General features: G+C 37.4%; 2 protein-coding genes across 2 annotated transcripts; both read left to right on the top strand.

Annotated features, from left to right (window-relative positions):
* The first annotated feature begins 545 nt into the window (after window positions 1-545).
* Window positions 546-1,631, top strand: LOC127849866 (uncharacterized). The gene has a single exon (XM_052382620.1). It carries the CDS (start codon window positions 546-548, stop codon window positions 1,629-1,631), a length of 1,086 nt encoding a protein of 361 aa, XP_052238580.1.
* Window positions 1,632-2,036: 405 nt separating this feature from the next.
* Window positions 2,037-15,074, top strand: LOC127850653 (zinc finger protein 45-like). The gene is made up of 3 exons (XM_052383822.1): window positions 2,037-2,148; window positions 10,960-11,060; window positions 12,268-15,074. The coding sequence occupies exons 2-3, from the start codon at window positions 10,962-10,964 to the stop codon at window positions 13,819-13,821; spliced, it is 1,653 nt and encodes a 550-aa protein (XP_052239782.1). The 5' UTR covers window positions 2,037-2,148; window positions 10,960-10,961; the 3' UTR covers window positions 13,822-15,074.

The following is a 15,074-nucleotide window of genomic DNA, read 5'->3' on the forward strand; positions in this document are numbered from 1 at the left end:
ATTATTTGATTTCAATGTCGCGTAATAAATTCTTAAGCTTTCTTGAAACTCAGTAAGGCCTGTGAAAATTTATTTCCGTCCAACCATGCATGCTTCAAACGCTTAACTGTTAACTGTCTATATAAACATATTATTAATTTGCATTATGCTTGATTGGTCTATTGGTGTCTTAAACAACGATATATAACATATCGGAAAGTGGTTTCGAGACTCACTCAATGATCAACAGAGTATCAAAGACACGGTAGTGCAAATGGAGAACTGGTTGAAAGATGTGGACAAGTGTGGTCTACCAGGAAAATTCAAGGCCTGGATTTACCAACATGGCATCCTACCACGCCTATTGTGGCCGCTGCTGGTGTACAGTGTACCGTCATCAACAGTGTAAGCAATGGAGAGGACAATAAATTCATTCCTCAGAAGGTGGATGGGGGTGCCAAAGAGTTTCACCAGCCTCGGTTTGTACTGCACAGGCAGCAAGCTGCAGATACCTCTCAGATCACTGACGAAAGGAATACAAGGTCACAAAGGCTCGGAAAGTCATTATGCTACGAGACAGTAGTGACGAGAAGGTTAGAGAAGCAGGAGTGCAGGTCAACACCGGGAGAAAGTGGAGGGCTGACAGGGCAGTTGATGAGGCTGAGGCTCGTCTTCGGCACAGCGACATTGTCGGTAATGTCGCACACGGGCGACTAGGCTTCGAATGCGTCACCCGTTCGCAGTGGAGCAAAGCCAGTGCAAAAGACCGACGCACCCAAGTGCAGGAAGAGATTCGCCGAATGGAGGAAGAATCCAGGCTCACCAGAGCTTTTACCCTACGGAAACAGGGAAAATGGCTGAACTGGGAGGGAGTACCCCAGAGAAAGCTTACATGGAATGCGATCTGGACCATGGAAAGCGACACACTAAGTTTCTTGCTCAAGTCTGTCTACGACGTGCTGCCAAGTCCAACAAACCTAGTGACTTGGGGTCTTGCCGAAAAGCCAGATTGCAAGCTCTGTGGAAGACCAGCGAATCTGGAACATGTCCTGAGCTCATGCAGGACAGCCCTGTCTGATGGTCGATACAGATGGCGTCACGACAGGGTTCTTGCTTCAATCGCCGATCATCTAGATCAAGCACGAAAAGCGCAGAAGACGACCAACAAAGGTCCCTCATTCATTTCCTTTGTCAGAGCCGGAGAAGAAGGGGCAAAGGCCAAACGCGCATGTGGGATTCTTGGAACGGCAACAGATTGGAGAATGGAAGCAGACTTGAAGAAACAGCTCAAGTTTCCACAGGAGATCACCGTGACAAACCAGAGACCCGACATAGTACTGTGGTCAGCTGCATCAAAACAGGTTGTGATGGTGGAGCTCACAGTACCATGGGAGGAGCGGATTGAAGAGAGCTTCGAACGGAAGCGCGAAAAGTACCAGGCCCTCACAAATACCTGCACAGAGAAAGGCTGGAAGGCATGGTGTTTTCCAGTGAAGGTGGGCTGCAGAGGTTTCCCAGCGCAAGCACTGTGGCGCACTTTCAGCAGACTGAGAGTTACAGGACAGGTCCAGAAACGGGCCATATCGGTTGTTGCACGTGAAACGGAGTCTGCTTCCTTGTGGCTATGGCGGAAGAGAGAGGAGAAGCGATAGGGGGACACAGGGCTGTCGACTAGAGACTGGCCACCGAGACCTGGCAGATGAGGAAGTGTAGCGGAGGCTTACTATCTCCTGGCCGGAAATTGATCACTTCCGGTCGGCATACCAAAGGAGGACGTAGTGGGACAGTGCCGAAACGTCCGATGAATATGGACCCACCTGATGAAGGAGATAGTAGCAGCATCACGGCTGTATCTGACAACTAATATTGTTTCTCTGAACTAATCGAGACAATGTTGAAACTAGTTTTTCATTTTTAAAATGTCCCATTTAAATGCCCGTGGTTCATTTTAAATGCACGTGGTTCTTCCAGACGCGAATTAATGAGTAGGAATTAGCCTACATTAAAACACTAAGGCTTGGTTTTTGTGGATGTCCATTTTGTCCAATCAGATTCTTCGTTTCTGTAACTACAACCCTATCAAAGCGACGGATGCGAAGTAAAATATTTATTTCACTAACTGTCCAGTTATAAGAATATATTATCGACTGACAGTTTCTTTTACTAAAGGTAATTTTACTTTTGACACGGGAACAATGTTATCATTAAGTAAATTTAGTTGAAATCGTTTTTTCATCCACGTTTTATCCATTTTCGCCACCTCACCCCACCCGCCATCTTGAATTTGTCAGTGGGTGGAGTGTGGAAAACAAAGTTTGATGTAAATGCATTGTTTTTGGAATAGCAAGCTTGTTTATATCTTGCATATGGATAGATATTTGTCAAAATTATGCTATGTTTTATAATTAGACCGTCAAAGGATGATTTCACGTTTTTTCGCATATTTGGAATTCTCCACTTGATCGTCACGAATACCTAGTCCAAATAATTAGACGTAAGCTACCCCGCTTACGTCTAAACGGCTACCGTCGTTTTCCTGTAGCAAATTGAGTTCAACTTAAACTTCAGTTTTTTACGTTAAATCTTGCTAATGCATAAAATTATCATTAATTAGACATAAATGTGAGCAATTACCTCTTAAATGTGTAAAATTTGTGCTTTTAAACCACTTATGTACATTTTAAAAATAAACATACACAACACACGAAGTGTGTTTGTCGTTTATAGAATTAGATTGAATTATCTTGAACGAAATTATTTTTTGAATAGGTTACACATAACCAATTGTTGTTGTAAAACAAACCACATCACTTTTTAGCTTTCTGTACTTTTTAATTCAATGAAACCTATATGTGTGTGTTAAAACTACCAGTTGTATCACGGCGTGTATATTGATAGGAAATGAATCGAGTATTTGACCCTTAATGTAGTAAATTCAATCATATGCAAAAACTATTCATCCGATTTTATTGTTTTATACGTTATCTTGTTGCTTATTAATTCGTCTTTCAAAAAATATACGTTTTAGTATATTCTTGTTGTTATTAATGGATTTATAGCGAGATAAACACAAGAAATACACATGTTATGTTTTACCACCGCGCGTTTTACCGTGTTGTGGCTATCGATCTTGTACAATAAGCGTACAGCGAAGCGCCGAGGTTATACATTTTGATGTACCCACTCACGTCTTTTGTTGAATTATAGTTTCATTTCTCGGCCGATTTTGACAAATTATATATCATTAGAAAGCTTACGTTACGTAGTAAACAGATATATAAATATATATTATGTTTTTCTTCTGATTTCGACAGTCCGGCGAGTTATAACTTTAACTTTTGCAAATATCATACCGTTTTGGAGTTTTAGAATCTAGATTTACGGTTGACATGTTCGTACTTAATACCAATTTGTAGCGTTCTTCTGATTTCGACAGCCCGGCGAGTTATAACTTTAACTTTTGCAAATATATACCGTTTTGGAGTTTTAGAATCTAGATTTACGGTTGACATGTTCGTACTTAATACCAATTTGTAGCGTTTATATTTGGAGTTCAGTTTTAAAAATTACATCTTGCTTAGGAGAATAGAATTCTGTATACGATAGAAAAAAATTGTTTAAAAACGAAAGAAATTAAGGAATGAAGGCGGAAGAAAGTAGCGCGCGTTCCAAACGCACTGAACTGATGCTACGTTCTTGGCGATTATGCTTTTGTTTAGAAACCGGCCATTGAATTTTCTTTGCCATGATTATTATATTTTTTATGGAATATATTGTAGTATTTTGTTCGCGAAACATATCAATAAAGCTTATTATAAATAAATCTTAATAAATAAACGATTTCAGCTCTTGTTTATAACAAAGAAAGGGTGTTAAATTTATGATGAAACAGCGTATATAGCGGACCCTCTCGATTTTATTCGGCTTTGCATGCATACTTGAAATAAAATGGGTGTCAAAAACATTCATCGTTTGCTGTTAATTATCAACGAGGGAATTATGTATAATTATATGAAATGTTATTTACCTTAAATTACAAATTTATTAAAGATTCTTGAAAATCACGGTCGGTGTTATGCGGGTCATTTCGTATTTTGACATCAGGGCATCATGTCCAACTATTCAAAATCAGATTTTTTTCACTGGGATGATGACGGCTTAGCTTTAGACAGGCAGACAGATAGTTTATTCAGACTTATACAACAGTACATCGTCTTCAACTCAAATATATAAATTATTTTTAGACGAATTGTTAGGTGATTACACATATAGCAGTGATGATTCTGAGAATGTTGCCATGTTTCTTATCCGTGTAATCTAGAGTCCGTGGTTTGAGCATTTTTATCGCGGTGTTCAATAAAAGATATCTCAATAATCTTGTTTATTGATAGATCTGTGGTTTTATTGCCCCTGTGTTCAGCACAAACCAATTATCTCGTTATGATCAGATACTGTGCCGACCAATACTAATTAACACTATGGTGTCATACGCTACAGCAGGGACCTATACTTGTGATCATGGAGTCTTAAGTGCAAGACTTAAAAAAGTATGTTGTTTCGCTTGCGGTTGTTAAAGCCAAAACGGGGCTTCCCAGCTGGCACAGCTGCTGATATTCGGATCTGAATACCTAAACTTATTCAAACCTTATTCTTAACCGTTGCGCGTTTTACGATATCGGATTTTAGGCGGGAATACAACTCAGTGAAACTATTCAATTTCTTATACAACATTAAGCATATTAACAGTTATTGAAATTAACAATATCAGCGACATCTTTTTAAAGACTAAACACCTTTTCAAGTATCGAATTTAACATGTCAATAAAATATATTAATACCAAAAAAGTTTTCATTTAATATTGTTCACATGAAACCTTTAAATGAAAGTGTCGCTTTAACTATTTTCCGTGTCTTATTAAGCCGCGAATCGTTTGCTAAAAACAGTTAACAAAAAGGGCTTCACGTTCTAATTCTTAATGAAATACAAAAATAAGTATAACATAATTAATAACGTCCATAAACACACACGGCAAGATCAAAGTCTTCATGGAAAACTTATATGACATTCCACGTAAATTATTATTTTCGTCTAAATCTAATACTATATATAAAGAAACAATGTATTTATAACCGACCAATGAGGTAACATTATGCAACTTTCAATTTACACAGTGCTATATGGCAACAATATGAAATTTGAACAGTGGTAGTGTTTTAAGGTCTGAACTATCATTACTTGTAAGTTTGTATAAACATTTTTCTAGTGCAATTAGTAAAATAATGTTTATATTTTATGTTTAATAATTTATTGCATGATTATTCTGTGCTGTTATATGAATTTGATGCCGTTAAAGCTTCCGACATGAATTCATGTCGGAACGATGCTATTGCAAAATAACGTTAAACGATATGAGGTCGATGTAAATCGACCTCATATTTATAGGAGTACACGAATACCCATCGTCACTAGGTTGGTCAACTTCCCCCAAAATTATAGAATAAAACATTTTGCAGGGTAACCAAGCTTTCACCATAAATGACCTTAATTTACAGCTTTCAAAATGTTTAGGAGAAATCACTGAATTATGAATGAATCTAAATATGTAATTGACTGATCTGACTGTAAGTCCATATAAACGTACTCCCAGAGCCTTTGATAATTTTTGCTATAGCAGCTCTGGGAGTACATATGCAACTGTTCATGAACACAATCACAGTTTTGCTCACAGATTATGTGAGCATCACTAAACAGACGTTTAAAATTCACCTGGATGACAGCCTACGGACGTTATCCTTTGCATGAACCCTAAAAAACACGACCATATTTTAGTACACTTTTCTTTCTGGCATTTTCATTTTGAAATTTCAAACAGTGTATACAAATAACGACTGTTTGACATCGTTGTCGACTGAGGGCTAATCAAATATCACAATGTGCACAGGGCTTGCACTAAGCGGCGTACGGCCGTATATTACGCCCGATAATTGTTTCCATACGCCTATAAAAAAAACATGACGGCCACTTTACTTCCTTAAAATTGTTCATACGCCGAAAATAGCAACCCGTGACGTAAGCTGTCGATTAAAATAACACTTCAATCAACACTGCTTTCTGCCGACTCAATGTGTTTTGCACACGTCTCGATCAGTCTAAACTCCGCCTCCTTATATTTGCAACCGCCCGCAGGTGATTAGCAAGTTAATTGTGTGTTGTTTATCTAATGGTTACACAATTTACCCCCCGCACGGATCGCAAATTGACCGTGACAAAGCAGTCGCTTAAAATTGGTTGCTTTTGCAACACACTCGTGCCTCTGCGCGAGCCATATGCTGTCTAATGATTAGGAGATAATTGCTGGTTTGGGGCAGACGGCACGGTAAAAGAAAGACGGCAAAAATAATTAAAGAAAAACAAAATTGATCAAAGTTTAATTAATTACGTAGATTCACTACCGTATTAGGCCCCGCGAGTTTTCTCAGCTTGTTAATCCACCGATAATTACGAGTAATAACCATTTTATATAAACTGGAATCGAAGTTCATTTTCTATACTAACAAGTCATATAACTAGTCAGAAACATTCAGAAAACACATTTCCTGGATTAGCCATAAATTATCCGAGTAGAATTAAATTGCTACGTCATGACAGTGCCTTCCCCAGGAATTTTTTCAGGCGCCCCGGGGCCGATTGGGGTGGGTTCGGGAGGGGTGTCCCCTCCGTACGTTGATTTTTTATTTATTTAACGTGTCAATTCACGTTCTGTGGTGCGTTATAACTCAAAGAAAAACAGCGTCAAAAGACGTCATTTGGTGCGCTATGACTCTTAAAAAAAATCCCCCAGTCATTTAAAAATATATTTTTTTTATATTGTTTTATTGTTTTAAAACTTTTCCGCACAGATAGTAAAATCCCGCCTCGAACGATTCCCCAATACATCCGTTTCAACCCGACTCTATTCCTGTATACTTACTATTTTTCAAGTTTCTATTTATTACCCGATAATCCCGTTTATTCCGTTGTTATCAATCTCTTTCTAGTAAATATTTACGATAAAAGCTTTCAGTTATTTCTTTAACACAAACCTTGCCATTTTTTAAGTGACTATTTATAGATTTGATGAAATATTGCCTCTGAATATGCCTCTGAATATGCGTCAATCCCCTGACCTGTTGTGTGCTTGTTAAAACGCTCAATACACGCCATTTGTATGCAATAGACGCGACGTTGTATATGCTGCATAATTTTCGCGCTCTTTTTAATTGAGAAAAAGATTCGACACAAAATAAATTTGCACTGCTAATTTGAAGCAAAAATATTTAACGTTGCGGTAACATTTACATTCGGAAGTGTGTTTCGGATTAAAAACGCGTTAACATCGACTTACGGTAATGGGTTTCGGATTACAAATTTAATTATTCCCATTTGAGATTTCAACAAATATTAACCGTTGCGTTATAAATTAAACGATAATTTGTTTACACACTTTACGAGTCGAATAAATGTTTTGACGGAATTATGCATGAAATTCACGCTGTCCACGAGGATCACGGCCGGTTGCCATCATCAGTCTTCTAACTATCGATTATCGGACGAAACATTTACAAGTGTGCGTAATTAATTCAACGAAAATTTGTTAAAGCGCATTACGTGTCGAATAAATGTCAGAAAAACGAGGTGAATCAGTTCTATAAATGGACATGTTGAAATATACATGTACTGGAATTAAATAAATTGTTATCACATAATTGCAACCGGGAGTCATTTGCACAACTTACTCGCTATAATAATTAATTGTTTACCACTTGCAATTAATTTCTCGTATTAATTATGAGTCATAGGTAACACTTGTTTACAGTAAAAAGGTGTGATGATGATGCCCGAAACCGTCTTTAATGTTCTGTACTGTACTAATTACCGGTTTTATATTACTCAAATGGTACAACTTCTTGCTAATCAAGCTGCGATAAACTCTTACTTCATGCCCGACGTCAATCAAAAATAATGGCCGATAGTTAACCCCGCCCTCATAAGCATTCGCGTAACCGATTGGACGATGGACTTCACAGTTTGACGACTGGAAAGTTACCAGATACATCCTTGTCAGCATTTAAATGACCGTGTAATGTGGCTAGAATAATCGATACGCGCGTCATGCTATTCTCTTATCAGTGGATTATCCATTACCCCATGTGGTGTTTATGGCGATTACTTGTGAAAGTAGGTACCGAGTGCTCTTTTTAAACAGGGAATATTGATACACTGATAGGGAAACCTTGATTTTTTTGGGCAATCTCCACTTTCTTTTACTGGAGAATACACTGATCGGAAAATTTCAAGCGCCCCGGGGACTCTGATTTCGAAATTCAAGCGCCCCGGCAAGGGGCGCTTAAATGGCCTGGGGAAGACCTGTTGCCAGGGGAAGACAGAATGGACTGTGGATAAACTCCATATGATGATAACACAGTATTCAAGATATAAATAAAACCAACTTAGAGAAAGAATTGAATAAAAATCTGGCGCCAATGGGACTTACGGTAATGGGTTTCGGATTACAAATTTAATTATTCCCATTTGAGATTTCAACAAATATTAACCGTTGCGTTATAAATTAAACGATAATTTGTTTACACACTTTACGAGTCGAATAAATGTTTTGACGGAATTATGCATGAAATTCACGCTGTCCACGAGGATCACGGCCGGTTGCCATCATCAGTCTTCTAACTATCGATTATCGGACGAAACATTTACAAGTGTGCGTAATTAATTCAACGAAAATTTGTTAAAGCGCATTACGTGTCGAATAAATGTCAGAAAAACGAGGTGAATCAGTTCTATAAATGGACATGTTGAAATATACATGTACTGGAATTAAATAAATTGTTATCACATAATTGCAACCGGGAGTCATTTGCACAACTTACTCGCTATAATAATTAATTGTTTACCACTTGCAATTAATTTCTCGTATTAATTATGAGTCATAGGTAACACTTGTTTACAGTAAAAAGGTGTGATGATGATGCCCGAAACCGTCTTTAATGTTCTGTACTGTACTAATTACCGGTTTTATATTACTCAAATGGTACAACTTCTTGCTAATCAAGCTGCGATAAACTCTTACTTCATGCCCGACGTCAATCAAAAATAATGGCCGATAGTTAACCCCGCCCTCATAAGCATTCGCGTAACCGATTGGACGATGGACTTCACAGTTTGACGACTGGAAAGTTACCAGATACATCCTTGTCAGCATTTAAATGACCGTGTAATGTGGCTAGAATAATCGATACGCGCGTCATGCTATTCTCTTATCAGTGGATTATCCATTACCCCATGTGGTGTTTATGGCGATTACTTGTGAAAGTAGGTACCGAGTGCTCTTTTTAAACAGGGAATATTGATACACTGATAGGGAAACCTTGATTTTTTTGGACAATCTCCACTTTCTTTTACTGGAGAATACACTGATCGGAAAATTTCAAGCGCCCCGGGGACTCTGATTTCGAAATTCAAGCGCCCCGGCAAGGGGCGCTTAAATGGCCTGGGGAAGACCTGTTGCCAGGGGAAGACAGAATGGACTGTGGATAAACTCCATATGATGATAACACAGTATTCAAGATATAAATAAAACCAACTTAGAGAAAGAATTGAATAAAAATCTGGCGCCAAAAACCACTGTGGATTGTGAGAAAAAACTTCCAAAATGGCATTGTCTTTAAGTCACATAAATGCTCAAAATCAACCTACAAATGTATTAATGAAAACAGTGTGGTGCTTCCGACGCTGCCCGAAGTTAATCTTGCGTTCTCTCGTAAATGTTTGGATAGTATCGTCGGAAATGCACGTGTTATATATTGTCAGTGCTCCAGCTAGGATTTGAAAAGGGCAGGGGGGGGCTTTTTTTGTCAAAAGGGCACTTTCAACGCGCAGTATTTTGTCAAAAGGGCACTTTCGACGCGCAGTATTTTGTCAAAAGGGCACGTTCGAGCGCGCTGGTGTTTCTGGAATGCTTCCTATTGCATGTTAATTTATATGTTATAAATAATTGTATTATTCCCATTATTATTAAACCATTCAAATATAATGTCTACAATGAGGATTAAACTAATTACAATGTAATAAGAGATTTATGAATTATCATATGTAAAAGAAAAAAATCGATTTAGGCCTAGCTGGAGCACTGTATTGTCACACATGAACAAAAATAAAAACCAGTATTTTGTATTGCGTTAAATCTATGTTACCAGACTACATGTACATTCAGCGTTGAAATTTTAGCTATTGCTATAAGGAACACTGATGTTTAACATGTATTTGTAAACTTTATTTTTCAAAATATTGTACAAAATATTTGTTTAATTGATTTTGAGTGTTTATGGGCTTTTAAGATAAATCATTTTATTATCTTAACCACACTTGATTGACTTTCATTTCCAATGGCACAAGTGCATGACAAATATTTTCTTTATGTAGTAGATAAAGACAGGGATGGTAAACATTAAAGATAAACACGTAATGCGCGTTGATCCAGTTTTTGTTATAAATTTAACTATTTGCAATTATATAAAATTGTCTATTTTGAACTCTCATGTTTGCAATTAAAAAAGAATAACTTTTTAAAGATATTTGTTGTTACACATGAATTGAAATTCCATTTGTTTTAACCCTTTCAGTGCGGGAACCGAATTTTAAAGGCCTTTGCAAACAGTTTGGATCCAGATGAGACACCACAGAACGTGGCGTCTCATCAGGATCCAAACTGTTTGCTATTCTGATAGTATTCTTTGAAAAAAAATTTAAGAAAATGCTAATTTTAGAAATTCAGCAGACGACATAATAGCAGACGACAAATTTCCCAGCATGCAAAGGGTTAATGGGTTTGATACTTTAATCACATTTGTTGTTTATAACTGTCATCTGTTGTTGTTTAACTAATCAATCATGGTTTATTTGAGTGAGTGTTGTTTGTGTTCTAGGTATGGAGGTAGACGGGGTGGAAGGGGTGTCGGTCTTGGGTGAAGTGAACATGCAGCAGTTACGGCTAGTCACAGGTCACATTTATGGAAAAACAATTCAGGTGATGTTTATTTTAGTTTAGTTTATAATGGGTAAATTTATTATGCTAAAAAAAGTAAATATCATAATTTAAAGTCCTTTGATTACAGGACAATTTATTAAAAATTCACCTGATATAGACAATGAATGAATTATATATTGACATTTAGAATCGACACAGTTATGGGCATGTTTTTTCCATGCACTGTCCAGATTGTGATAAGGGAGGAAACCATGACAGTCATCAAAATAAAAAGAACTTTTGCAAACAAGCCCAAATTTTACTGTTATTATTTTAAAATGTAGTAAGCCTGTCTTCATAAATCTTAACCCTTTCAGTGCGGGAACCGAATTTTAAAGGCCTTTTCAAACAGTTTGGATCCAAATGAGACACCACAGAACGCGGCGTCTCATCAGGATCCAAACTGTTTGCTATTCTGATAGTATTGTTTGAAAAAAAATGAAGAAAATGCTAATTTTAGAAATTCAGCAGACGACATTTTAGCAGCAACAAATTACCCAGCATGCAAAGGGTTATACTCTGAGAAAGCATGGTTCAATTTGTCCAGTGCAATTCTCAACTTCATGGGCTTGTGCTTATTTTGTGCGAATGTCTTCCATGGAAAGGATTAATGTCAGTTGTGGTCTACACAGTCATGATAATCCAGACTGTTGTTCAGGTTAATATCACTGGACACATCTTGTACGTTTAATGTTTGCAATTGTGTGTGTTATAAAATAGTTAAAATTTTTGTTGATTGCAGTTATTCAACATCAAAAATGCAAGAACTGTAAAATGATATTTCTCTTATAGTTTTTTTCTTTTTTGTTTTATTGCTTATTTTTCTCTGTTGTTTTTTGAAATTTATTGTTGTGTTTGTAGATTTCATGCGTGTTTTTTGCAGCGTTCCTAGATTTTTGTATTGTGTTGCAAAGTGTAAGGCCATTTTTAGCTTTATCTGTTAATGATCATTAATTACTAAAAAAATAAGGTATATTTTGAAAGTGCCGAGATCTATTAAACATCTACACAATTTATAGATACTTTTAAGGCCTGTACTGGATTCTGGTTTTCATTCCCTGTTATGAGCATTACCAGGATTCTTCCGATAGCAACCCTATACTGGTTCTTCACACAAACATCAATGTCTCTGATACACACCACATTTTTATAAAATAAGGTCAAAAAGGGATTTAACTAAGCAAGTGTTGTTTTTTAAACATTTCAGACAAGTGACGGAAGCAGTATCATCTCCATAGACCCATCTCATACCGCGTACAGCACCCCTATTGCCATGGAACAGGTCATCATAGATGCCTCCTCTCTGTCCCACAACCACGTGATCATCACTCGAAACTCGGGCATCCAGAGCACGGACGATGATTCGGACACCGACGTTAATGATAAGATTGCTGCCGGGATGTACAGCTATCATGAAATTAAAACGGAGGAGCTCTCAGAAGATCTGGTACCGGATCGGTTGGATCGATTGAGTCAGAGCATTTCACATCACGATTATATATCATCTTCTGTTCCAATTTTATCGAGAGCCAGGCCCCTGGAGCTTGGTGTATCTAAGAACAACTATGTCCCAGTGGAGAATGGAATACACACTGAGGGTGCAAGTGATGGCGGACTGGTTATTGAAGAAGCTGTGGAACAAGAAGTCTTAACGACTTCCACTAGTTTGGAGGACGAAGAAATTGTGAGGAGCAAGCCTTTGACTGCCATGTACTTACAAAGCAAAATTCCAGTAAGTGATTCATTGTACGGGTCTGTTGCTCGAGACAGACTGATAAGCACGCCAACAAAATCTCCCGGCAGTTCTAGGTTTACTCTAAAGCCATCTTCGAGAACAATTGGCATGGAATATGATGATCTTCGGTTGTACCCTGTGGATGACTTGTACAGGATGAAGCACGGATATGGAGACCAGGTGAGTGTGTATCATCCCAACACTGGGGAAATAACGTTCAGGAGTGTAGAGACTGATTATGAGTTGGACAAAAAGTCACCCAGCGCTAAAAGATCTGTTGAAGCCATTCTAGCAGCGTCTGAAACCATCAAGAATCAAGACATTGCATCTGAAATAGAAATAGGCACCTGTGAAGTGGAGGTGAGTCCCTCAGGGAGACGTGGACGGAAACCAAAATATCGGACAGACGGTATTGAGGAAGACATAGAGCAGATAAAGAAAGCTTCAAAGGATGTAGGTTACACTTTGAAAGGTAAAGGTTTAAAGCAAAGAAAAGATGGCAAAAAGCGCAAGAAGCCAAGAATCAGGTTGACATTAACTAAAGCTAAGCATCGGCAATTGGCCAGTAGGGTCTATCTGGATGACGCTGAGGATGATGATGACGATGACAATAAGGAAGAATACGAGCCTATTTCTGTAACGAAATCAAAACGAGGGCGAAAACGCAAAGACGCTGTAGAGAGCACAAACATTATTTATCAATGTGAATACTGCGAAAAGCAGTTTAAAACAAGAGACAAGGTGAGGGCTCACACGAAGATTCACACGGAAGAACGTGCGTTTGGTTGTGACATCTGTGGTTCAAGTTACAGACGACGTGAGCATCTCATTCGCCATTACCGTCGTCACACGAATGATCGGCCGTACGAATGCATGGAGTGTGGAAAGAGTTACATGAGAGCTGAACACTTGAAGAGACACAGTTACGATCACACAGGAGAAAAGCCATTTGAGTGTCCCATCTGTCCGAAAAAGTTCACTCGGCATGATAGACTCATTAAACATTCCTTAGTTCATGATAAGTAGACATAAGCTTTGTTGTGTAATGCCCCTCATCAAAGATGGTATGGTATAGTGTGTTGCTAATGTCTATCAGAAAGTAGGTAACTTAACTTTCTTCCCACTCTCATAACACTTCATAAAAAATATTGGCCTGACATATCAGTGTTGTTTTTCACCATTTTGGGAATGGGGCTGGGTAACTTTGGATTGGGAAACATTGCTGCGTTTTACCTAAATTTGGGATATCACTTGTTAGTATTGTTTTTGTTTTGCTAACAAATACTTGAAAATTGAGAATAAATGGTGTTTTCAATATAATATTTTCTTAGATTCAACTTATAAAGCTGGACGGGAGATGAACTAAATTTTAAGATCTTATTATTTTTTTGGAAACCTTCAATTGGAAATTTACAGGTCCAATTTGTGATATATATTTTCCATTGGTCCATATACCGTCCCCTAATTTGAAAGAACAAAAAACACTGCATATATCTAAGTCACTTTCAATTATAAGCCGAAACCATTCATGGAACTGTGAAGCATTGCCTTTGAACAATCAAAAACTCGTTTAGTGCACATTTCTGCTCTCCTTTTTTCATCAGATTTTTACCAGTGTTCGTGTTGTAAGTCGTAAAATTAAATCAAAGCAAAGTGCAATTTATATTCATATTGTCAACGAAAAGGTAGAAATGCGGTTCTTGATTTTCAATAATGGGTATTTTAAGCTGGTTATGATCTTTATTTAAGAAGTTTTAATCAATACTACACCAGACTTTATGAAAATTAGCGGTCATTTATCCTCAGTAGGCAAGTTCAGTTATCAGATAAATGGCCCCAGGAAATGCAAAATTATAGCCTTTGATTTATAAGAAATTACCTGAATAGCAGTGCAATGTTCATTTTATTTTCAATTGATCCTAACTATATGTGGTTATAAAGAGTGCTTTTGGCATTGAAAGGGCAATCAATTTCAATTTTTCGATTTTAAGTAATATGATGATAATATAATGTTTAAAAATTCCTTGAACTTAGCAATTAAAGCTTTTTTGGTCTGTCAGAAACACATACGAATTTGAAAGGATCAATAGATATGTTACTTCAAACACGCACATTATATTCTCTTCAACAGTAAGCTGAAATCAGGGTCTATGATATATGTCGTGTAACTCTTGTTTACTGTTGCTTCTGTTGATGTTGATATTCTTGAAACAGATCTAACACTTATGTACAACATTTAAGTAGATATTTTATGATTGTAATATAATATTCCAGTTTGA

This window comes from Dreissena polymorpha, chromosome 11 (genome assembly GCF_020536995.1).
Source record: "Dreissena polymorpha isolate Duluth1 chromosome 11, UMN_Dpol_1.0, whole genome shotgun sequence".
In the NCBI taxonomy this organism is placed as follows: domain Eukaryota; kingdom Metazoa; phylum Mollusca; class Bivalvia; order Myida; family Dreissenidae; genus Dreissena; species Dreissena polymorpha.

What these genes read in the sequence shown, in the direction of transcription:
- LOC127849866 (XM_052382620.1), top strand. Translation starts at nt 546, where the DNA reads ATGCTACGAGACAGTAGTGACGAGAAGGTTAGAGAAGCAGGAGTGCAG.
- LOC127850653 (XM_052383822.1), top strand. Translation starts at nt 10,962, where the DNA reads ATGGAGGTAGACGGGGTGGAAGGGGTGTCGGTCTTGGGTGAAGTGAAC. An exon ending in TTTATGGAAAAACAATTCAG is followed by an intron (nt 11,061 to 12,267) that starts GTGATGTTTATT and finishes TAAACATTTCAG; the next exon opens with ACAAGTGACGGAAGCAGTAT.